General features: G+C 47.2%; 1 protein-coding gene across 2 annotated transcripts; it reads right to left on the reverse strand.

Moving 5' to 3' along the window:
- Positions 1-11,556: 11,556 nt before the first annotated feature.
- Positions 11,557-23,982, reverse strand: DUSP26 (dual specificity phosphatase 26). 2 transcript variants are annotated; one of them, XM_056860459.1, is made up of 4 exons: positions 23,896-23,982; positions 15,790-16,064; positions 12,749-12,963; positions 11,557-12,057 (listed from the first exon to the last, which is right to left on the reverse strand). In XM_056860459.1, the coding sequence occupies exons 2-4, from the start codon at positions 15,966-15,968 to the stop codon at positions 11,858-11,860; spliced, it is 594 nt and encodes a 197-aa protein (XP_056716437.1). In that variant the 5' UTR covers positions 15,969-16,064; positions 23,896-23,982; the 3' UTR covers positions 11,557-11,857. The 2 variants fall into 2 exon arrangements, with proteins under 2 accessions (XP_056716437.1, XP_056716438.1); XM_056860460.1 differs by having other exon boundaries at positions 15,790-16,060; positions 23,896-23,972.
- Positions 23,983-25,898: the final 1,916 nt, after the last annotated feature.

Below are 25,898 nucleotides of genomic sequence, written 5' to 3' on the forward strand. Positions count from 1 at the left end.
TGCATTGTGCAGAGGGTTGGATTAGATGACCCTGGTGATCCCTTCCACCTCTATGATTCTATGATTTTGGAAAGTCATGTATATTTTTAGACTGGAACTGTGATTGTCTTGACCACTGAAGAAGGCCATTTGGCCGAAACGCGTTTAGTCAAAGTCTAATTCTGTGATTTTATGTCTCTTTGTGTTGTATGTTTACATGAACATGTTGGTTTGGCAGGCTACTGCAGGGCCTTAAATATGTTATTGATTTTAGCCTGTAATAAATATATACATATTTTGTATTGATATAACCTTTACATTATATAACCTTTGGCCTTGGATGTTGATTTTTTTCTTGACCTTTGGGTACTTAATTCTGTTGTTTTTAGGGTTAAGTTTTTTCCCCTCTTCATTGTTGGGGGAGCTGGAGATCTCCTGGAATTAAAACGGACCTTCCGGCAACAGAGATCAGTTCTCCTTGACAAAATGGTTGCTTTGGAAGGTGGACTTCGTGGCATTATACCCTCCCCACACCAAAACCCTGCCCTCTCCAGGCTCCACTCACAAAATCTCCAGGAATATCCCATCCCAGAGGTGGCAACCCTAACCGCAGCTCCTTGGAGGAAGGGCAAGATAAAATGCACTGGATAGACAAAGAGAGAGCCCGCTAATGGCACCCAAAGCCTGACACCTTGAGGCGGGTGCTTCACTGAGGCTCGGTCAGCCTCTGGCTGCACGGTTTCTGAACTTTGCACCGGCTCAGCCTGTGCATAAAAAGCCCACTGAGGAATGGGGCCGCCCTGGCCTTGCCTGCTGATTCCATCCTCCTCCTCGGTTAAACAGCTGAGCCTCAGTCAAACAGTCTCGCCCTCCGGCTCGGTGTCTCCTTGATCCCAGCTTTAGCAAACAATAGCCGTGTTTCTGATTAGCGGGAAGATACACAATGGGAGCAAGAGGACAGGCTGAACCGCCACACGCAGGCAATGGAGCCATAAAAAGAGGGCAAGGCGCATTCAGACACCTTGCCCGGGGCTCTGTGCCATCTTGTCTCTTCCTTCTCTGCTGTTCCCTGCCTTCCCTGTTTATATTACACCTTCAGCGGTATGGTGCTTGCTAAATTCTGTAGCCGTTGCTAGCTAGCTAGCTATCAAATAGGTGCCTACATCTCTGAAGAGGAGGTTGAGGGGGGAGGCACACGATCGCTCTTTTTAAGTATTTGAAGGGCTGTCACTTAGGGCAGGGAGCTGTTCCTGTTGGCAGCAGATAGGACTCGCAATAATGGGTTTAAATTGTGGGCGGAGAGGTACTGGCTGGATATTAGGAAAAACTTTTTTTTACAGTAAGAGTTGTTCAACAGTGGAATCAGCTACCAAGAGAGGTGGTGAGCTCCCCCTCACTGGCAGTCTTTAAGCAGGGGCTGGACAAGCACTTGTCCTTGTCGGGGATGCTCTAGGCTGATCTTGCATTAAGCAGGGGGTTGGACTAGATGGCCTGTATGGCCCCTGTATTTGTATCCAGCATTTCTCCCCAGTGGGGATACAAAGTGACTTACATTGCTCTCCTTTCCTCCATTGTATCCGCACAAGAACCCTGTGAGATAGGTTAGGCTGAGCATGTGTGACTAGCCCAAGGTAGCCCAGCAAACTTCCATAGCAGAATTTGGATTCAAGCCTGGGCCTCTTAGACCCTAGTCTGACACTAACTACTACACCACACTGCCCCCATGAAGGAAACGGTATGGGGGTAGCTGTACTTTCCCCCTGCAAGGGACAAAAAGCTTTGGGAGGGGACAATTTGGAAGTGGAGAACCATCAGAGGAAAGGGTTAGGAAGAAGAAGAAGAGGAAGAGTTGGTTTTTATATGCCGACTTTCTCTACCACCACTTAAGGGAGACTCAAACTGGCTTACAATCACCTTCCCTTCCCCTCCCCACAACAGACACCCTGTGAGGTAGGTGGGGTGGAGAGAACTCTTAACAGAGCTGTAACTTGGCCAAGGTCACCCAGCTGGCTTTGTGTGTAGGAGCGGGGAAGCAAACCCAGTTCACCAGATTAGCCTCCGCCGCTCATGTGGAAGAGTGGGGAATCAAACCCGGTTCGCCAGATCAGACTCCACCACTCCAAACCACTGCTCTTAACCACTACACCATGCTGGCTCTCCTCTGCTTGGAAAGGGGAGATGGCTGCCTGAGTTCAGCAAAAACAAACAAAAACAAAGCATCAGACACAGGATAACAGTAGTCTATACTTCAGTTGCTTGTGTTAACTGTGCTTCAAGAAGAATTTTCTAACAGAGCGGTCCTTCAGTGGAACAGGCTTCCTTGGGAGGTGGTAAGCTCTCCTTCCCTGGAGGTTTTTAAGAAGAGGTTAGATGGCCACCTGTGAGCAATGCTGATTCTATGACCTTGGGCAGATGATGAGAGGGAGGGCATCTTGGCCATCATCTGGGCATGGAGTAGGGGTCACTGGGTGTGTGTGGGGAAGGCAGTTGTGAATGTCCTGCATTGTGCAGGGGGTTAGATTAGATGACCCTGGTGGTACCTTCCAACTCTATGAGTCTATGATTCTGTGAAATGGTACAGAATTAGTGTGTAACTATCCCTCAGTTTAGAAATGGATTCCTAGTCGGACTCTCATGGCTGTAATTGAGAGATTGGGCATATTACAGGTATACCATAGGGATCTTTCCTCAGCCCTGTGATCTCACCGTATGTCTGACAGGATCTGATCCCTCAAATGGAAAGGCAGTCATCCCAAATTCCCACTGGACCTTGCCTGGATCTCTTATCGGACTAGAAAACTCATTTCTATACACATTTCCCTTATCTCAGCGCAACAGTGGCAGAGCAGCGGGAGAGACCAGACAAAAGATGACCCGAGAGCCCTTTTTTCATTGTGCGCACGTCCAAAACAATGCCCCCTGTTATTTAGTCTCATGCTCCGGCCTCCGTTGCAGTAAGAAGAGGAACGGATACCGCGGCCACGTTTGGGGAGGTTTTTCTGACATCGTCCTTTTCCCCACCTGCCGCCTCCTTCTGCATACAAATGACCTCTCAGAAGACAAAAGGGTGAGTATGCTTCTGACAAGGAATCCCTGGTGGTCTGCTAGGCACTGGTCCAACTCTAGCACTTGTCTGGGATTATGAGCAAATCCAGACATGAGGCAGGTGCTTGCTAGCATCCCATCCCATCCTCCAGGCTGAGCAAAGCACCCTTCGAGGCTGGCCATTCCTCTATTGTCTGCATACTGCGGAAGTCCAGACAGACAGCTGCCCGGCCCCACAAAGAGCGTTCAGTGCCAGCGAGTATTCATCTCTCTGTGTTGCACGTACTTACTCCACATTACAAGAACCATATGCAGGTTTGTTAGTGGCTGGGATCCAGTCTTTATTTAGAGCTCCTCTCTCTGTAGGAGCTCTCTTGCCCAAGGGAGCGTTGTAGACACTCTTGCTGCTTCCAAGGTGCTTTTTATTTTATGTCCATAATTTGTATGCCACTTTATACCAAGGTCAGCCCAGCGTGGTGTAGTGGTTAAGAGCGGTGGTTTGGAGTAGTGGACTCTAATCCGGAGAACTGCGTTTGATTCCCCACTTCTCCACATGAGTGGCAGAGGCTAATCTGGTGAACTGGGTTGGTTTCCCCACTCCTACACATGAAGCCAGCTGGGTGACCTTGGGCGAGTCACAGCCCTCTTCGAGCTCGCTCAGCCCCACCTACCTCACAGGGTGTCTGTTGTGGGAAGGTGATTGTAAGCCGGTTTGATTCTCCCTTAAGTGGTAGAGAAAGTCGGCATACAAAAACCAACTTCTTCTTTTCTTCCAACCTGGATGGCTCAGGCTAGCCTGATTTCATCATATCTCGGAAGCTAAGCAGGGTCAGCCCTGGATGGGAGACCACTGAGGAAGTCCAGGGTCGTTGCAAGAGAGCAGGCAATGGCAAACCACCTCTGTTCCTCTCTTGACTTGAAAACTCCATGGGGTCACTATGTCAGCTGTGACTTGACAACACTTTCCACCACTTTAACAAGGTGCCAAAGGGGTAAACACAGTAGTTATAAAATACATACAAGTTAGGGAGGTGGGGCGCAGCGTGGTAAGTTGCAGTACTGCAGTCAAAAGCTCTGCTCACGACCTGAGTTCGATCCCGACAGAAGTCGATTTCAGGTAGCCGGTTCAAGGTCAACTCAGCCTTCCATCCTTCCAAGGTTGGTAAAATGAGTACCCAGCTTGCTGGGGGAAGGCAATGGCAAACCACCCTGTAAACATAGTCTGCCTAGTAAACGTCGGGATGTGACATCACCCCATAGGTCAGTAAAGTGCTTGCAAAGGGAACTACCTCTACCTTTACCTAGGGAGGTGGTGAGCCACCCCTCACTGGCAGTCTTTAAGCAGAGGCTGGACAATCACTTGCCAGGGATGCTCTAGGCTGATCCTGCATTGGACAGGGGGGTTGGACTAGATGGCCCGTATGGCTCCTTCCAATTCTATGATTCCATGATTCCTAAAAAAAAGACCAAATGTCCAGTTTGCAACACCTCAAAGCAACATATACATAAACACAGGATGCTGACTTATACCAACAAGGTCAAGATTGTCTACTCTTCGGCAGCAGAAAATAGGGTACTAAGTTGCCGAGGGGAACCAGAAATAGGGATGTTGACCGATTTTGTCTACTGAAGACCAACTGAAATAGGTTTTAACCAGTCTTTGGAATGCTGGCAGGGATGATGCCGAAGCTGTGAACTAGTGTGGTACAGGGGCTCATGAGTTGCATTAAAACCTATGAGACTTGGGCTCAATGTCCCCACTTTGTATGAAGGACTCTGGGTGACCTTACGCCAGTCATTCTCTCTCAGCTGTACCTACTATGCAGAGTTTTTGTGGGGATAAAATGGGGAAGATCCAGGTATGTTCCTTTGAACTTCTTAAAGGAAAGGTGGGGTAAAAATGCATTGATCATTCCAGGTGTTGTTGGGGGGGGGGCTTTGGCATGTGTTTCAGGAGGTGTCCCCACTACCAGGCCTCCCATCACATCCCCAATTTTCAGGGTGGATGTTGCTGCTCAGTTGTTGCTCTTGGTACTCAGTTACTCTTTGGTATTCTCTGTACTGAGCAAGCCAGCACATGGTTGTAATGAGCAAGCACATGGTTGTAATTGCTTGGAAGAGTATGGGCTGCAGGCAGATGTCCACATGGAGGGGCTTTGGCTCAGTGGCAGAGCATGTGCTTGGCATGCAGAAGGTCCCAGGTTCAATCCCTGGCATCTCCAGGTAAAAGAATCACAATAGCAGGCGATGGGAAAGCCCTCTTCTTGAAACCCTGGAGAGCCACTACCAGTCTGAGTAGACAATAACGACTTTGATGGACTAATGAAGGCAGTTTCACATGATGTGTTCACAGCAGCCATGGTTGCTGTCAGCCAACAGCCACATGGGGTGACAGTAGGGTTGCCAGCCTCCAGGTACTAGCTGGAGATCTCCTACTATTACAACTGATCTCCAGCCGACAGAGATCAGTTCACCTGGAGAAAATGGCTGCTTTGGCAACTGGACTCTATGGCATTGAAGTCCCTCCCCTCCAAAACCCCGTCCTCCTCAGGCTCCACCCCAAAAATCTCCAGGTATTTCCCAACCCAGAGCTGGCAACCCTAGGTGACAGGCAGTGAAGAGAAACCACACTGCCAGCTGAGAGTGGCAAAGGGCAGCTGCCACTCAAGAGGGGAAGCAGCCGGGAACAGTGGTGAGCAGCTCCGCGAATACCCACCCACATCCTCCACCTGCCAGCTGGGATGAAGCCATCCCAAAAGGGGCAGGAAGTGGACACACTTTTTAAAAAGGGCCACAAGAGGGCAGAAGTTGGGAAGCAAGTTTCCCCACCTTTGGTGAATTTGGTGGATGTCTCTGTCACATCCACAGGTATAGGCTACAGCTAAATAGGTCTGAAGAAGGGTGAAAGGAGAAGAAGATTACTGATGAAGCACAGGTGAGGATTCCTATTGAGTGAGAGAGAGAAAAAGGTAAGGAAAAGAAAGAGTGCTGTTGGCAAAGCCAGCCAGGATGAGGAGAAAAGGCCTGGTATTTGTCCATTTTCTATGGTCTTTTATGCATGGCTGTTTCCCTCGCGGTAACCTCTCCGACCACTTCTGGTCTTTGTTGTGATTATGCATGCCGTTTCTGGCCATCAGAGGTCACCTTGCTCACCCCCTGAGTTTCCCTGCGTTTTGCTCATGCTTTCAGGGACCTGTTTTATCTCAAATTTGAAAATGTGGGCAAAATGCGGGGAAACTCAGGGGGAGAGTGAGAAAACCTCTGGCAGTTGGAAATGGCGTGCATAATCACAACAAAGATCTGAAGTGGTTGTGGGGTGTGTGTGTGACCGTGAGGGAAACAGCCATGCATAAAAGGCCTAAGATTACAAATTCCAGAGAGGTGGTGTTTTATTTATTTAGTATATTTCCAGACTGCCATTTGGGCATAACTGATCCCCAACACAGTTCACAATACAAAGAAAAACCACATGACGTAAAATCAAAAATCATTAAACAATAAATAACAGAGGCCACCCTGCTGGAGTGCCAAATCTAATACAGGCTGCCGTAGGCACTCTTTGTCTGCGTCTGTTGTGGGGAGGGGAAGGGAAGGTGACTGTAAGCCAGTTTGATTCTTCCTTAAGTGGTAGAGAAAGTCAGCATATAAGAGAAATAAACATATGGATGTAGACGAAAACATTGGGCTTAATAGTCCATGAAATGCAAGAGGTACAATCTGTGATATTTCTGTGCAAAACTCAAAAGTATAGAAGAAGCACTAAAAAGCGCTAAAGGTATACATAGAGAAGCATCATTCCCTGTTATGGTGCAACACTGCCATCTTGTGTCTATTGCAATGAGAATAACTTTTGTATGAAAATAACTTCCTATTACAATGCTACCCCTGACCAGGATGGCCCAGGCTAGCCTGATCTTGTCAGATCTCAGAAGCTCAGCAGGGTCGACCTTGGTTAGTACTTGGATGGGAGGCCACCAAGGAATACTAGAGTTGTTATTCAGAGGAAGGCAAAGGCAAACCATTTCTGTCTATCTCTTGTCTTGAAAACCCTACCTGGTTGCCATCAGTCATCTGTGTCTTGATGATACTTTATACACATTACGGTGCTAAGCCTTGTGGTTCAAAAGTGGCTGTCTTCTCAGATATGAACTCTTTTCAGATGATTGATTGTGCGTGGATGTGTGAAGCAATATCACAGGAGCTGCCCCTGTTCCTAAACTCCACACGTTGGTTGAAAATTTGGAATTAGACATATGGGTTTCTATCTGTACATGCACAGGGGGTTTCAGTGTAACTGGGAATCCTCTTAAATGAGGGTAGCTGTACTTGTCACTGAGGACCTACCGTGTGCAACTGATGACTGGGGTTATGGTTCATGAAAGCCTAAGATGAAATAAAACCACAAGATTCCAGTTTATTTTTCCTGGGAAACAAGTATTCCCAATTGTGCTGAGGTCCCCTTATGCCCATACTGTTGTAGGCTTGTACAAAATAAAAAAGAGGGCTCTGAATTGCCTGGCATGCCCCATTACGTGATTGGAAAGTGGGTTGTGGAATACGCCAACACTGGTGAAAGTGGTCTTACATGGTGATTGTTTTCCTGAAGTGCTTTTGGGAGTCCTCGTGTTATTTGTACACGTCTGTGAAAGTTGTTAATGTGGCATTCAAGAGGGCCATTTTAAAATCAAACCTACAGTGTCGCCAATATTTGCCTTTACTTGCCTTATATTTGCTCAGGTTGCAGCTATGAAACCATGTGCATCCTGTCTGATAGTATTGTCTGTAATCTGTTAGGAAGAATTATGCAAAACTGCAATGCTGGTAATGAGCCAGCTACTGTTCTTATTTAAAATTCTACTTCTAGTTGTTGGGGTTTCATGAAATTTGTACCTCAGTGGCAAGATACACACCTCATGGTGATTGGTCCATTCCTAGGTTTTCCAGACCATGAGATCTGGGAAGAGTGAATCACCTTATACTTCACCTGTCCCTATTTACCAAGGACAGTCTGTTTTCCAGGTTATGGTACATCTCTGTCCCTGTTTTTTTTTTTATTATTATTATTTACTTCTGGGCATTCCTTGTTAAAATGTTGTTGACACAAATTGCTATCAATGTCATTCTTCAGGATTCAGAGCCCTCTTCTGCATCTCTGGAAGTTAAATCCCTGAATGGGCGGATGGATGTTTTCTGTATTGCGCAGGCATGTGAATGCATGTGCGTGAACACTAGGGTGTCATGCGATGCCATTCCACATTTTGTGGCAGCTGCAGAGGCATAGTCTGAATGTTTGATAACGTATCATAGGAAAATTATGTCCCCTTTCATATATCAACCCAAAGAACAAATACTGTCTTGGTTCTGAAACCCAGAGAAGGCAGGCTGTTTGACAAAATTGGTGGAGTGGAGCCTTCCATAATGTGAAATAGTGTGTGGTTTGTGTAGTGGTTGAGAGCGGTGGTTTGGAGCGGTGGAGTCTGATCTGGAGAACCGGGTTTTATTCCCCCTCCTCCACATGAGCGGCGGAGGCTAATCTGGTGAACTGGATTTGTTTCCCCACTCCTACACACGAAGCCAGCTGGGTGACCTTGGGCTAGTCACAACTGTCTCAGCCCCACCTACCTCACAGGGTGTCTGTTGTGGGGAGGGGAAGGGAAGGTGATTGTCAGCTGGTTTGAGTCTCCCTTAACTGGTAGAGAAAGTCGGCATTTAAAAATCAACTCTTCTTCTTCTGTGTGAAGGGGTCTGGGCAGTGATTCATGAGGACTAGGGAGTTGCAAGCATGTGCTTGTTTTCATCTGTGAAATGCTGGAGGGCACGAACCTCTAAAACATCAGGTCATCTCCTGACCTCTGGCAATGCTCTCTAGATCGAAGTGAGCAACGGACTAGCTATTGACAGCCTCTTCTTTCATTGTCCAAACACATTTATGCTCATGTTGGAACTGCATTTGCAGGCTTGCTCCAAAATACCTGTGCCACCTTGGCTAACCAACCTCCTTTGCCATCCTAGAATCTGACTTACTCACAATCCACTTTTGAAGATTTCTGCCTGCTCTTTCCTTATTTCCTCCATCAAATATATTGGGCAGTGTAGATGCACGAATGCATCTGCCAAATCCATTATTATTTTATGGCTCTCTCTGTCTCTTGCCTACCATTCCAGGAAGAGAAACTGCATATGGGCAGGAATTGCAGAAAGATCACTATCAAGACGAGGAAGTAGAGACTTGCAATGGAATATCACAATGCAGTCAGTGCCGATGCTGCTGATGTATCAGTCTCCACAGGGGACACATTATCTCAGGTCTAGGACGGTCCTGTTGGAAAGTGTTTTTTTCTTGGACTTCTTGGGAAACCAGAGAGCCTTGGCACCTCCAACTTGTTCAGTTTCTTGGGAATGAGCATTAATTTTGCTTCACAGATAGGGTTGCCAGGTCCCTCTGGTCCCCGGAGGAGGATGGGGGATAGAGTTGCCAGATCCAGGTTGGGAAACGGCTGGGGATTTGAGGATGGAGAGGACAGGGACCTCAGTGGGATACAATGCCATAGTGTTCACCCTCTAAATCATCCATTTTCTCCAGGGGGAACTGATCTCTGTAGTCTGGAGATGAGATATAATTCCAGGGGGATCTCTGGGTCCCACCTGGAGGCTGGCATCCCTACACAGATGGCCATACGGGCAGCTACATGTGCTGCTAACAGGGCTGCCAGTAACATCAGCAAGGCAGCCATGCCAACCATAGCAGGAAAGAAACCAGTGGTGTTTCCTACAGTGGGCTCTTTGCCATCTCTTTTTTATTCCAGCTTTCAAAGGCAAAGGTGCATGGTGTAAATGAAATGAATTGAAACTAGCCCCAGCTACGACGAGTCCCTTTTTGTTCCCTAATATCTTCAAGAGAAAATATTGTCGAAGGCTTTCACGGTCAGAGTTCAGCGGTTCTCGTAGGTTATCCGGGCTGTGTAACCGTGGTCTTGGTATTTTCTTTCCTGACGTTTCGCCAGCAGCTGTGGCCGGCATCTTCAGAGGAGTAACACTGAAGGACACTGTCCTTCAGTGTTACTCCTCTGAAGATGCCGGCCACAGCTGCTGGCGAAACGTCAGGAAAGAAAATACCAAGACCACGGTTACACAGCCCGGATAACCTACGAGAACCAATCTTCAAGAGACATTGCTTTGTAGGCGTGGGGGTAAGAAACTGAGTTTATTCCAGACTAGCAGAGCAACAAGATGGTCAGGCCTCCCCAGACTTACAACCAAGCGTCTCCAGATATGTTATCAATAGAACCGAGCTGCTTCTCTCACCCTGCAAGGATTTTGGGCTAGGCTGTGTTTTGTGAGTATGCTGCCCCTCGGTGGCTATTATGAAGTATGGCAGCATGAATGCCATATTTGGGACATTTTCACATATTTATTTAATTATTTTCATGTATAACTGCTTGGTCGTTGTTAATGTTGAGGAAGAAGCCAAGGACCGACATTTGTAATGTGAATGAGCGTTCTGGCCAAGACAGGTTTTGCTTTTGGATTACAAATCTGATTGAAGGACGAGATGTTTTCAAGCCTTTAGTCTTTGGGTTTATAGAGAGGATAACTCTCTGAAGCCATGGTGGGAATGACTTTCCTCTGCCAGCAGTAGCATGCTGATTATGGAAGCGTAATTGGGTGGGGGATCATTACTGCAAGGAAAGAGCACCTTTAAAAAAGGAAACAGAGTGCTCAAATACTGAAAAACAAAACCAATATCGTTCAGAAGCTGATACAGTGGTGAAGTAGTTAAGAGCAGCAGACCCTAATCTGGAGAACCAGATTTGATTCCCTGCTCCTTCACATGAAGCCTGCCGGGTGACCTTGGGCTAGTCACAATTCTCATAGAACTCTCTCAGCCCCACCTACCTCACAAGGAAAGGTGATTGTAAGCTGCTTTGAGACGTCTTTAAGTGATTGTAAGCCGCTTTGAGACTCCTTACGGTAGACAAAAGCACAATATAAAAACCAACTCTTCTTTTTCACAATCACCTTCTAGTAGATAAATCCTGGAGAATTCTGCTGCTAAACAGTTTTGTACATGCAAAGTCTTTAAACGTACTTCGTTCAAATCCTCCAACTGGATGCTGGAGGGTTGCCAACTCCAGCTAGGGAAATTCCTAGAGATTCAGGGGGGTGGAAACTAAGGAAGTCAGCAGGGATGGGATGCCATGGAGGCCACATTCTGAAGCTGCCATTTTTTCCAGGGGAATTGATCTATGCGGTCTGGAAATCAGTCATAATTCTGGGAGAACTCCAGGCGCCACCTGAAGTTGTCAACCCTAGTTTGTACGTGCCGTCATTTTCTGCACCTCCTAAAAACAGTAAACTCTTTGAGGCGATTCATCTCAGCAAGATTTTATTCTTACAGATAAAATACATTGGGGTGGGAAGGTACCAAAACTCTTTGACAAAGGTTACAAGCAAACAGGAAGCAACAGGCCATGTCACATAGTGCTCCAAAGAAATTTAGGCAGCTTAAATCAGACTCGGTCTCAGGTCTCAGGTTGAGACATCATCTAGGAGAATCCCATTCTGTGGCTTCCCAAAAGCCAGCAAAGAGGGAAGGAGAGAGACCTTCGGAAACCTAAGCTGGCTAGCACCTCTTAGTGACACCTGAAGCGAAGATTGGGTTACATTAAAGGCAGGTAGCCTTGTAGGCCTGGGAAGCCTTACAGCTGGGCTTCTGCAGGGCAGGATCTGTGGAAGCTCAGGGATACCAGGCCCTGAAATCTGGCCCGGTAAGAAACGCCTCACGCCCACCAACAGATTTGGATCATACATGGTTTCCCCGTGACCCACCCACTCATGGTCTCTGCTTCAACCTGAGGGAGTTGTCCAGGGCAGCCAACTGGCGCAAGAAGCCCCGGTTGGGGATGATGCCTCTGTGGTCCTTGACCGTCTTTATGGCCTCCACCAGGGTCAAGTGGTGGCGAATCATGAGGTAGGCGAGGACCAGGGTGGCTGATCTGCTGACTCCGACAGCACAGTGAACAAGGATCCTTCCTGCATGAAGAAAGGGTGTTGGGGTTGGACACAAAAAATTATTAGTCTCAAATGTCAGTAGAGGACATCTGGCCCAGAATTTAGGAGAAGGTGTGTGTGTAAAGTGCTGTCAGGTCGCAGCCAACTTATAGTGACCACTGGTGGGGTTTTCAAGGCAAGTTGTGGCAGTTTGAGAGGTACATGCCATCCTCCACTGCTGTTGCCTAAAGCCCGATCAACAAATGCAACAAATGCATCCAACAACAAACAACAACATGCATCCAAGTCTTTAAGATGTCATTGGGCGCCTCCTCCTGGGTGCACGCATCCTCCTCTGAAGCCGACAACAACCCTCTTTCCACCATTTAAAAACTAAACAATCTCCCCCGCCCCCCGGAAAAAAAGAAGTATTTTAGCCACAAAGACATGCGGGAAGCATACTTTGGATGAAGAGATGGTCGCGATGAGAAATGATGAATGTGTGCTGATGCCATCACATAAAGCAGCTCAATGAACACAGCCTGGATGTCCACATGCAGATATTTAGTGTGGCAGCTGGAACCTCTAAACTCTCATGCAATGGGGTGAGAGAAGAGACATCCTCTTACAGAACGCATTCAAGAGCTGGGCTGTTAACCCACCGCTTAGTCTGAATGAAAGAGTCCTTTGATGATGGGGGAAGCTGGCTCCCCCCCCCCCCAGACTTACTCACCTCCACTCTTGCTCAGAGCCTGGTGGATGAAATCAGCTGCAGGTTGAAAGTAGGGGCTCATGTCAAAGGTGGGCGAATCGTGTGCCTCGATGCCCAGATAGCAGATGTCCATGCCCTCGTAGTAGTCAGCGCCTCCCCGCCACTTGCTGTGCGAAGCATTGAGGATGTGGGTGATGCATAGGCGCGTCAGCTCGCGGCGGTTGGCTGCTATATCTCTGTATGGGAAAGAGGTCGAAGCATTTAGGTAGGAAAAATCAAATGCATAATTATAGGATGGGGGAGACTTTTCTTAGCTGTAGTGTGCACGAAAAGGATCTTGGGGTCTTAGTAGACCAAACACTGAACATGAGGCAGCCGTGTGATGCAGTAGCTAAAAAGGCAAATGTGATCTTGGGCTGCATCAACAGAAGTATAGTGTCCAGATCACGTGAAGGGATGGTATCCCTTTACTCTGCTCTGGTTAGACTTCACCTAGAGTATTGTGTTCAGTTTTTGGCACCACAATGTCAGAAAGATGTCGACAAGCTGGAATGTGTCCAGAGGAGGGCAACAAAGATGGTGAGGGATCTGAAGATCAAGTCCTATGAGGAAAGGTTGAAGGAGCTGGGTATATTTAGCCTGAAGAGGAGAAAACTGAGAGGGGATAATATAACCATCTTCAAGTACTTGAAGCGCTGTCATATTACTTTATTATTACTTTATAACTGCTCCAGACTTTGAGACATCTTTATGACGATGATATGTTGACCATTTTATTTATGGCGTTAATATAACATCTCCTCATTTAAGAGGGAAACACACATAGGAATTAGTTGCCCATTTGTATGGAAGCCTAAAACAGAAGAGGAAGTCTTGCAGAACACAATGTACCTACAGTTATAAAGATTATAAAGTTATAAAGGAGGGCAACAAAGATGGTGAGGGGTCTGGAGACCAAGTCCTATGAAGAAAGGTTGAAGGAGCTGGGTTGGGTATGTTTAGCCTGAAGAGGAGAAGACTGAGAGGGGATATGATAACCATCTTCAAGTACTTGAAGGGTTGTCATATAGAGGATGGTGCCGAGTTGTTTTCTGTTGCCCCAGAAGGTCAGACCAGAACCAACGGGTTGAAATTAAATCAAAAGAGTTTCCATCTAGACATTAGGAAGAATTTTCTAACAGTTAGAACAGTTCCTCATTGGAACAGGCTTCCTCAGGAGGTGGTAAGTGCTCCTTCCCTGGAGGTTTTTAAGCAGAGACTAGATGGCCATCTGTCAGCAATGCTGATTCTATGACCTTAGGCAGTTCATGAGAGGGAGGGCATCTTGGGGGTCACTGGGGGTGTGTGGGGGAGGTAGCTGTGAAAGTCCTGCATTGTGCGGGGGGTTGGACTAGATGACCATAGTGGACCCTTCCAATTCTATGATTCTATGATTCTGTTCTAAGTGACTTCATGAACTGAAGCTTCCTGATCCCAAACGACTGAATCATCCCATTTCTTCCCCATGGTGGAATTCAAAGTGATGTTTGTAGGGTTCCAAGAGATCTCCCCTCCAAGTAATGTCCAGACTCACACTTCTTAACTTCAGCAACAGTTGCTAACAGACCATACTCTGGAGTCTGAATCATATCCACTGCTTCAGCCCGTTCCACATCTACCTCCACCCTTGTCTCCCTCTCTCTATTCCTTGGCTATCTCAAACAACATGTGGCTGATATTTTATTTTATTTATTTATTCATGTTTACAGCCCGCCCTCATTTCCTGCCAGACTGGGTTCAGGTCAGGTAACAACCTCTAACATACACAAAACTATGAAAACATCAATTAAAACATCATAATATAAACCATAAACAAGGTGGCCTTAAAGTAACCCAGATGCCACCATGTAACCACATTTCAGCAGGACAACCCCCATAGATATCAACAGTGGGGGGGGGATGGGGAGGCCAGCAATGGTGGATACTGTGGTGGATTCAACCATCCTCCAAGTAGCTTTTCTCCAGCCTAAGGAGACTTCCTCCAATGTAAGTGGCTGTTCTCCAACAGAAGAAGAATGTGCTGTTGAGTCGTGGCCAACTCATGGAGACACCATCTACAGGGTGGTTCTAGGCAAGAGACAAGCAGAGGTGGTTTGCCATTGCCTTCCTCTATCTAGCAACCCCTGTCTTCCTTGGTGGTCTCTCATCCAAGTACTACCCGTGGCTGACCTTGCTTAGCTTCCAAGCTCTGGTGAGCTCAGGCTAAGCTGGACTATTCAGGCAGCTTCCTGCAACAGAAAAGCCACGTAAATTGGAGGCAGACTTCAAACTTAAGCTAAAAGGAAAGGGGAGGTATGAACATTTTATTAAATAATTGAATCACCAACCTTGCTCAGTGAAGTGGCACGAAGGGGGTAAGGATCCACCCCACTGTGATTGTTCCCTACAGTTAAATTGTGGAACTCAATGCCCCAGGTTGTGGTGATGGCTGCCAACTTGGAAGGCTTTAAGAGGGGAGTGGACATGTTCGTGGAGGAGAGGGCTATCCATGGCTACTAGTAAAAATGAATACTAGTCATGATGCACACCTATTCTCTCCAGGATCAGAGAAGCACGCCTATTATCTTAGGTGCTGTGGGACACAGGCAGGACAATGCTGCTGCAGTTATCTTGTTTGTGGTCTTCCTAGAGGCACCTGGTTGGCCACTGTATGGACAGATTACTGGACTTGATGGAGCTTGGTCTGATCCAGCATGGCCTTTCATATGTTATGTTCCCCATGCGCTACTGTTTAGCTATTAGCATGGGTCGGCGGGTGCTATGCTATCATGTTTATAATGGAACTTGACTTTCAATTACCCTTTGGATGATATATAGGCCAAGGAAGGCCACTGTGCAATCTGACCTCCCCCCAACTAGCCTATTCTCTCTTTATGTCTTATCTGTGCTTCTGAGCTAAGTTCCCTCTGTTCTTTCCCTCCTTTTGGTTCATCTTCCCAACCACCGTGATGGCACCATCACCCTTCCACCCTACCATCAGCCACCGTGTAAAACCCGGATTCAACTGCCGAGCCGGTACATACTGATCTCCCAGGTACAGTCCTGGCCAAACTTCATCGGCATGGTTACAGGCTGTCTTCCCTGTGTACAGCAACCTCTCCAGCTCAAAGACACTGAGGATGGGGTGACTGGTTGTGTCGTCGTGACTCCTCTGGCTGGGAGTCCTGGATCCACTCCGGGAGAACCGGGACGCAAAGGCCATTGGTGCCACCAAGCCCCCTGGTGCATCCCGGTGCTCTTGCTGGGGCTGGGCTGGGGCAGAGTTTCTGCTGCTACTTCGACCCACGGTCGGTTCTAACTGGAAGAAGCAGAGACGGTGTTAAGATAACCTCATTTACTTCTAGAATTGCTACCCCACATGCCTCTCTGAGAGAAGCAAGACAGCAAATCTGTGGGGAGGGGTCGTGGCTCAGTGGTAGAGCATCTGCTTGGCATGTAGAAGGTCCCAGGTTCAATCCCCGGCATCTCCAGTTCAAGGGACCAGGCAAGTAGGTGATGTGGAAGACCTCTGCCTGAGACCCTGCAGAGCCGCTGCCGGTCTGAGTAGACAATACTGACTTTGATGGACCGAGGGTCTGATTCAATATAAGGCAGCTTCATGTGTTCTAATCAAAAATATTTTGATCCCATAAAAAAAAGGAAAAAGAAGGGGACCAAAAGCCACAGAACCTTCCGGTATGTTCAGGACGCTTAAGTTACTTCTAGAGCTTTAACCCTTCATTCATACCAGGGGATTATTGTACACAGTTATAGCTTCCAGGTGGGAGAACTGCATTCACATCACAAAGCGTGACAATAGGACACACGTTTCTTTTGTTGCATGACTGCAGGAACATGCAGAGAATTGCCTCTTCCTGCTGTAATTTTTATCTACATGTGGCAAAATAATGTACGCGATACACTTTGCTGTGTAGCTGCAGTTCTTCTCGACAAAAGAGGCACCCATGTGGGAAAATCTTCTTGCACAAAGCAGCCCTTGGGGTTCATTCACTCCTTCTACCAGGACAGCAATAGCCGGTTATATCAGTCAACTACACCTGAACAATGACCTACATTTCTGAGTGAGCTGCTTTTTTCTTAAGCCAATTTATTGTTGCCTGTCTTGAGTTTTATTGTCTCTCCGTTTTAACAATGCACACAGCACACTGTGTCCTCGCTGTCTATGTAACATAATAGCTTTTTTTTTTGCCATCAAGTGACAGCTGACTTATGGTGATTCCGTGGGGTTTTCAAGGCAAGAGATGTTCAGAGGTAGTTTTCCATTGCCTACCTTTGTGTCACAACCCTGGACTTCCTTAGGGTCTCCCATCTAAATACTAACCAGGGCTGACCCTGCTTAGCTTCCAAGATCTGTCGAGATGGGGCTAGCCTCAGCTATTCAGGTCTAAGCTCTGGACTAGTAGCATTATTTAGTTTCATAATTAACTAGGCATTGTACAGAATATAAAATAGAGACCCTTCTTTCCAAACTTTTCTCTAATTTTGTGATCCAGCTTAGATACTTGATATATTGTATGTGTTAGGCTGTTTTTAGTGTGGGCCAGTCACAAACTCTCAGCACTGATCCTGGCTAGTATTTGGATGGGAGACTTCCAAGGGTCATGACTTGGAGGCAGGTAATGGCAAACCACCTCCGAAAGTCTCTTGCCTTGAAAACCATATGGGGTCGCCATATGTCAGCGGTGACTTGACGGCATTTTCCACCACCAAAGCAATCTAGGCTCTTTATCAAACTTAAATTTTATACATATATCCAGACATATTAGATATCCTCCAACCACCACAAATAGTGTTGCCAACCTCCAGGTACTAGCTGGAGATCTCCTGCTATTACCACTGATCTCCAGCCGATAGAGATCTGGAGAAAATGGCCGCTTTGGCAATTGGACTCTAAGGCATTGAAGTCCCTCTCCTCCCCAAACCCCACCCTCCTGAGGTTCCACCCCAAAAACCTCCTGTGGGTGGCAAAGAGGGACCTGGCAACCCTAACCACAAAACTTTTTTCTTCCTACAGATACACAGAATCATAGAGCTGGAAGGGGCCATGCAGGCCATCTAGTCTAACCCCCTGCACAATGCAGGATCATGTACTGAGAAAGAGTGAAAGAGCATGTGATATAGTGGTTACAGAGTCAGACTAGACCTGGGTTTTATTTTCTCTGCCAAGAAGTTCACCAGGCTTGCATTCCTGAGCATGCTTACTAGGGAGTAAGGCCCATTGAACTCAGCGGTACTTTATTCTCAGTGGGTCCTTAGTCCAGTTACCTATTTACAGCCCAGTCTACCTCAAAGAGGTTTTGTGAGGATAAAATGGACAAGGAACAAACCATGTACACCAAGCTGAGATTCTTAAAAGGAAGGCAGGATAAAAATGAGGTTGCTGTTAAGTTAATACCTAATACTGGTGCTTAGCCATTAAAAGGGCCCATTTAGAGGGCCAAATTAGAATGTTATACTTGCAAACTAGAAGAAGAGTTGGTTTTTATATGCCGACTCTCTCTGCCACTTAAGGCAGAATCAAACCGGATTACAATCATCTTCCCTTCCCCTCCCCACAACAGATACCCTGTGAGGTAGATGAGGCTGAGAGAGAATGACTTGCCCAAGGTCACCCAGCTGGCTTATTGTGTAGGAGTGAGGAAACCAACCCACTTTACCAGATTAGCCTCCGCCGCTCATGTGGAGGAGTGGGGAATCAAACCCGGTTCTGCAGATCAGACTCCACCGCTCCAAACCACCGTTCTTAACCACTACACCACGCCGGCTCTCAGGTGTTCAGAAGTCTGTTATGAATTCTGAACACAGTAGTGCTTTGCGAATAAATGAATGAGAATAAAAATGGCAGACACATATAGTCTATAGGTAGGGTTGCCAGGTCAGGACTGGGAAATACCTGTTGATTTTGGGGGTGGAGCCTAAGGAGGGCGGGGTTTGGAAAGGGGAGGGACTTCAATGCCATAGAGTCCAATTGCCAAAGCGGCTGTTTTCTCCAGGTGAACGGATCTCTATTGGCTGGAGATCAGTTGTAATAGCAGGAGATCTCCAGCTAGTACCTGGAGGCTGGCAACCTATCTGTAGGCCAAATTAGACATGACACGCAGCTGTGTATATAATTTCCTAGATTTTATTTTGTAGCCAAAAACAGCTTAAACTGCTGCTGCTCATAGAATAAACAGCATTGGAGCCCTTCCTAAGCAGACTGGATTTAGAAGAAACCATCAATTCTACCAAGCTGACAACGATCCTGAAAAGACTTTGACCTAACTCTCATTTTCTTGGTATGTGTCTTGGGCTTGCCAGCCCTGAAACACATGGCATATATCAGGAGACAAAATACTTCTTTGGATCCCCCTAGGAGTCTCTGCCTTTCAGCCTGTCTGCTTACCTGTTCATGGTTTGCTCCACGTTTGAGTGCTAGTTAATCTTAGCTACTTTTCTGGTTATCCTTTAGAAAACAATGACGACAAAAAAGAGCAAATCTAGCTCACTGCAAATCAGCTGTCAATAAACTCCTTTTGTGTGTGTGTGATATTTTCAGCCAATTAACATAAGCAAACGAGAAAAGGCCAATCTGTTTTAACCTAGTGAGTCAGGATCAGAGGGGTCTCAGCTGCTGCCTTCCTTCAAAAATGTTTGCCAGCACAATCGTGCCTGTTCAGTGGCTGCCAAGGCTTGGACAGTAGCAAAAACGACTGGCAGGAGCTGGGAGCCTTGGGCATGGTGCCAAAGACCAGGGGAGGAGGAAGAATAGAAGAAGACGAAGAGTTGGTTTTTATATGCCGACTTTCATACCAGTTAAGGAAGAATCAAACAGGGTTACAATCATCTTCCTTTCCCCTCCCCACAACAGATACCCTGTGAGGTAGGTGGGGCTGAGAGAGCTCTCAATAGAAGTGTGATTAGCCCAAGGTCACCCAGCTGGCTTCGTGTGTAGGAGTGGGGAAACCAACCCAGTTCAGCAGATTAGCCTCCACTGCTCATGTGGAGGAGTGGGGAATCAGAGTCCTCCACTCTTAACCACTACACCACGCTGGCTCTCACTATCCCATGATGTCTCTCTGGCCTTACATGTAGAGAAGCAACCCCTTGGGCTCTTGCTGTATGGGGTGGGGCCAGCTCTGCATTTTCAGCGAGGAGGCATGAAGAAGGAAACAACCGGCCATCTTCCTGACTCCCCAAACTGTTGAGATTGAGCCAAAGGGGCCTCTCTGGGGTATAAACTCAGCCAGAACTCACCAGGACATCAGTCTGGAATCGCTTTTCAATGTCTCGGAATGTATAAAGCCATCATAAAGAAGGGTGTGCCTTGCCTTGAGGCTGTGCCACATTCCATTCTTTCCTCCCATGAGCAACCACCAACCACAACTCTAATCAGAACCAGGGCCCTGTGTTGTTCTTAGCATTTTGAAGGAATAATAAAAGAGGGGTGTCTTACTCTTGCGTATCTGTGTCTTTGGAGCCTAGTTCTGATTTGCAAAACTGTGGGGATAAAAGAGTTAAACCCTCTTGTCCTTCCCTACATGGTCTTGATCCAAATCTGGGTACCAGCGTGGCTATAATTTAGATGCTAGGAAAACCTGATTGCCGATAGCTTCCAGAATCTGATTTCTCCCCCCCCCCGAATCTGATTTCTTTTGAGCCTCGATTCTTTTGCCTGTTGCTGAGGCAGCAGTGTGCATGTGGGGGCTCTATCTGGGCCTACAAGGGTCCCTTGAGTGTTGTTTCTATTTTTTTCTTTTCCGTTTATGCTGTCTCCCACTGACTGTTTTCTCCAGCTGTGTGTCCCCTGGAAAGGCTGCAGTTGATCTGACAACATTGGGAGTTAATAGGCTGGTAATCAAGTTGAGGAAGAACAGAAGCTCACGTTACTTCCCCTCCCCGTTCTCCTCGGCTGGATTCAAGGATGTCCCTTGCAGTTCAGAAGCAGCCACCAAGCATCTCTGGCCATTTATAGTGCAGTTGTAAAGAGAATGACACCCTTCTCAGTCCACTGATTTCAGTGGACTCAGAAGAAGGTAACTCTGTTTTGGATTTCCCTATCGGTCGGTCTGTGTGGTTGTGAAGCACTGATGAGTCAATGTAGATTTTTGCTCTGTGCTGCAGCCAAAAGCATCTTCCTGAAGCCAAACTCAAGTCAGCATTGAAAGGACTTCAAGGAACTCCAACTGTAGTACTTGAAAGCACCTACCCGGAGACTCTTCCAGTTTTCTGCAATTTGCATAGTGGTTCAACAAGAAGTTTTCTCTCATTGAGCACACCTTTGCACTATCTTGCTTCAAAGCAGCCAGGGTGAGCCTATATGCTTTGCAGATGCAGATGTGGAATCTCAGCTTACTTCCTGAGTAAGAGAAGGCTGGAATGTGGGATGATATAGAATAACCCGATCTCATCAGATTTCAGAAGCTAAGCTCGGTCAGTACTTGGACAGGAGACCACCAAGGAAGACTCTGCAGGAAGTCAATGGCAATCCACTTCTGCTTCTCGCTTGTCTTGAAAGCCCCTTCCTGGGGTCGCCATAAGTCAGCTGTGATTTGATGCCACTTTACACACACACACACACACACACACACACGCACACACACACACACACACACCCACACCAGAGAAGGCCTTCTTGGAGAAACACTCTTCATAATACAGCCAAGAATTATGAGGTAGGCAAATGCATATTCCGAACTGGGTAATTATGAGCTTTGGCGAGATCGCTACCCATAATACATCCACCCCTCCACTCATTGCTAACATCTCCAGATTGTTTTATTACTCAAAGTGGACTCTGCTAATAGTTTCCATCAGTGGATTGTGATAGAAATACAGTAGAACAATTAAGAATCCCAAACAATTGCAGGCTAGCGGAAGAAGTAGTGTTAGGGGGCTAGAAAAGTATTTTGCCCCTCTTTTTTCCCTTTTCCCTTCTACCATTCGCCTTCTGCTTCCCCACGAGCTTCAGCTTAAAACCCCAGTCACAAGGGTTGGTACCAGTGGAAAAACAAAGCATTGCAATTTAAGCCCACAAAAGTCCAGGAGTGTTTATTTCAGATGACAAGGCGAGAAAATTGTCCTGACGCTTCTGGAACATCAACAACTCTTCATCAGGGAAAGACTCTAATGTGCTTGCTGGTAGACCACAGTGCAATGCGCTTGCAGACATTTGCACAAAGCCCTTCTGACAACGCAGGAGCTGGGCTGCAAACATTCCCGCCATTTGAATCCTTGGAACATTCATGACTGTTTTGTGCCAACTCACCAGTTCAGCCAATGGGAGGCTTCGCTGCCACAAATGCAATACAATATAGATGAAAATTAGACTTATGGCTACGGTCCTAAACATGCTCACTAGCAATTAAGCCCCGTTGTGGTATTCATCTCTAAGTAAAACACCTTTGGTTCTGTCTGCCAAATCATATGCCTTTCAGTGCAAACAAATCGTGTGGTAGTGTGCTTTGACGATGCTGACCAAAAAAGTAAGAAGCTAATGCTCCCTCCCAGTTCATGGATTTAGAGAGTTTAGGAGCACATTAATAAACTCCCTATGTTTATGGAAGCTTTCAGTTCTTTCTCCCCAAAGACCAGGGATATCGAACAATATTTAGCACGCTTACATTGCACTTCACATGCATTATCTTGCTGTATCTCATATAATAAGTCTTTCAGGTTCATCAGATTATTCTCATCCTGCAGATTGGAGGGGGCTGAAGCTGGGATCAGGAGTTTTGCCTGAGGCCCCCTACATGAGTTCATGGCAGAGGCAAGATTCAAACTAAGAAGTGCCAGATTAGAAGATCAGGTTCCTGGCCACCACCGCTCTCAGTTGGTTTACTCCTTCCATCCTTCCTTGAACATATATGAACATATGAAGTTACCTTATACTGAATGAAACCCTCAGTCCATCAAAATCAGTATTGTCTACTCAGACTGGCAGCGGCTCTCCATGGTCTCAGGCAGAGAAAGGTCTTTCACATCACCTACCTGCCTAATCCCTTTAACTGGAGATGCCAGGGATTGAACCTGGGACCTTCTGCATGCCAAGCAAATGCTCTACCACAGAGCCATGGCCCCTTCCCTCCGTCCCTCCATCCCTTCCTTCCTTCCTTCCTTCCTTCCTTCCTTCCTTCCTTCCTTTGCAGGACTGTCAATTGATTGCTCTTTTAGCATAATGAGAGCAAAGCATTTGGGGGACCCTCTTCTAGAAGGGGCCTTAAATGCAATTCACCTGCTGAAATCCATAGACCAGAACTGGTCAGGATATCTGCAAGAGATCTTTTAATCCTGTAGGGCCTTGCACGCAGTGAATTCCTTCCTTCATGTCCTGGGTGGAGCACTAGCAGACAGAAGAGGACAGAGAGCTTCCCGTTTGCTCTGTTTCCTGCTTACTTCCTCCCTTCCCGATACCTGAGCACAAAAAGGAAGGCATGTCCCAACCCATGCATCTTTCTAGTCGCTATTAATCTTTCACATAGGATTTCCCATGCATTTTACGGTCCTCATCCATATCCTCGTAACAGCCCTCATGGAGTTGCCATTCTTCCCATTTGACAGCTGGGGAAAACAAGACCGGATGCCAAACAGAGGTGTCTTACCCAAGCTACCCAGCGAGCCTGGTGGGGTCCAGTCACCTTCCTTTAGACCTCAGTCCAAACATCTGTCGGCTGCATCCTGCTGGCTCTTGGCCCAACAGATATTTCAACAGCAAGGAGCCCTCTGACAGGTTGCAGAGGGGAACACACTCCATTCAGTTCTGTGGGGTTGCGATGGGTGGGAATGAGAAACCTCTCTTCTCAATCAGGGGCATTTCCTTCCGATGGGACAGGCAGAAACCCCACCCAGAAGCACTCCCTTATCCCACTCCTTTCCCAACACGGCTGGGATCAAGTTAGCAGACAGTCCACACTGCTGTCGCCTCCCAGGTCCCAAAACACCAGACCTCCCTCCCCCAAGCATCGATTCTGCCAGAGTTCGACCACAGACACCTGACATGCAGAAAACACAAATCGTGGACCGGCTGGTACTTCTCCTGGCTCCTCTCAGAGGGAAGACAGGCAGAGAGCTCTGCCCAAATCTCAGCCCACGCACTGTGTGGATGGGCACGGAGAGGCAGGAACCAAAAGAGCCAGCCCCAATTACTGTACCTTTGTCAAAGCTGTGATTTCTCAGCTGGGAGGCAGGGAGGCTGGTAGGGAGATCTAGGCGGCCATCTCTCTCGCTCTTTCTCCCTCCCTGCTGCTGTTGCTGCTGACGCTGTTGCTGCTGAAGGAGGGGGGAAAAAACCCACACACGGGCTGCTCTCTCAACATCTATTTTAAGCCTTGGCATGTCCAGGGGCAGATCTGTTTCTATCAGACTGTGAACGGGCAAGAGTAAAGGAGGCAGAGAGAGACAGCCAGTCAGGTATCGGCGTGTGTAAATGCACGGCACGTGAATGTACCGTGCACAACATAGAGATGTGCGAGCATGCACATTGTTGCTGCTTGGGTTACGAGGCAAAATCCCAAATTCCTCCTGCATATATGTTCATTCGTGCCAATATATGCGCATCAGTTCCCTGAAGCCGGGATGGCTGATTTGTAGTCCTCAGGCCAAATCTGGCCGGAAAAGGAATTTTTAATTAGCCCTCAGCTGTTGCATTAATCCAAAGATGATCTTTTTTTTTTGGCTCAGTTTTTTAAAAAAATGAGATAGGGTAAAGGCAATGGCTTTTAAAAAAAGCTGTTTCTCTCTCTGCAAGCGTGTAAGCTTTTGACATCTTTATTTAGTCTGATTATCAGACGGGCGGGGGGGGGGATTTTGCTCGCTGACTTTCTTCCCGTTGGCCCTGCACACCGGATACTCTACTGAGGAGTGCCATTTTATGCATTTATATATTGATTTGTTCTGATTTCGTCAATTCTTGATATTTATGGGGCTGTTTTATTATTTTCCTTTTTTATTATTCGACTAATTGTTTTAATGTGTTTATTGAATTTCATTTGTTTTGATCTTGTTGTGGGCCGCTCAAAGCCCAGCTTTGCCAAGGGAGAGCAGGATATAAGAATAATAAATAAATAAATAAATAAATAAATAAATGTGCGAGAGATTTCACGTTTAAATGTAGCATGGTTTTTTCCTTGCTTTTTCTAACTGACAATGTCATCAATAGTTCTCTTGGAAAACAAAGGGACGCTATGTGTACTTCATACAGTCCCCCCAATCACTAGGGTTACCAACCTCCAGGTACTAGCTGGAGATCTCCTGCTATTACAACTGATCTCCAGCTGATAGAGATCAGTTCACCTGAAGAAAATGGCCGCTTTGGCCATTTATGGACTTTATGGCATTGAAGTCCTTCCCTTCCCCAAATCCCACCCTCCTCAGGCTCTGCCCCCAAAACCTCCTGCTGGTGGTAGGGTTGCCATCCTCCAGGTACTAGCTGGAGATCTCCTGCTATTATTGCTCCTGCTGGAGTGAAGGCCCCCACAGTGTGCCTGGGCAAACTGCATCCCTAACTACAAAGCTGTTCAGTACAACCAACTCTATTTTTATCGGGTATGAAATCCCATGTGACCCTCAGGCATATGTGCAACCCTACCTTGCACATATGAAGCATGTGCTCTACCAGTGAGCAAAGGGTCTCCTCCCATTCACACATTAGCCATCAGGCATAAACTGGAAAGCACAAATGGCTCCCGGAGAGGGCATGCTCCCCCGCCCACAGCGGTAGGGTTGCCAACCTCCAGGTAGTAGCTGGAGATCTCCTGCTATTACAACTGATCTCCAGCCGATAGAAATCAGTTCCCCTGGAGAAAATGGCTGCTTTGGCAATGGGACTCGATGGCATTGAAGTCCCTCCACTCCCCAAACCTCACCCTTCTCAGGCTGTGCCCCCAAAATCTCCCACAGGGGGTGAAGAGGGACCTGGCAACCCTACACAGTGGGGTGGGGGGAGGGGCAAAAGCTGACTGTCTTGTCAATGGCATCTGCTTGCCTTCCCCACACAAGGCCTGTACAGCCAATTTGTTTTTGGCAGCTGTTCAACCTCCATAGACCGGGAGAGGGCTGTTAGTTCACCACAGCAGCAGTGGCAAGGGCCTCAGGCTCGCTGCAGCAGCTTCTATGAGGGCTGCCCCAAATGGGGCAAGGGCCACCCCTCTACTCT

Source organism: Euleptes europaea, chromosome 14 (assembly GCF_029931775.1).
Source record: "Euleptes europaea isolate rEulEur1 chromosome 14, rEulEur1.hap1, whole genome shotgun sequence".
NCBI classification, from domain to species: Eukaryota; Metazoa; Chordata; class Lepidosauria; order Squamata; family Sphaerodactylidae; genus Euleptes; species Euleptes europaea.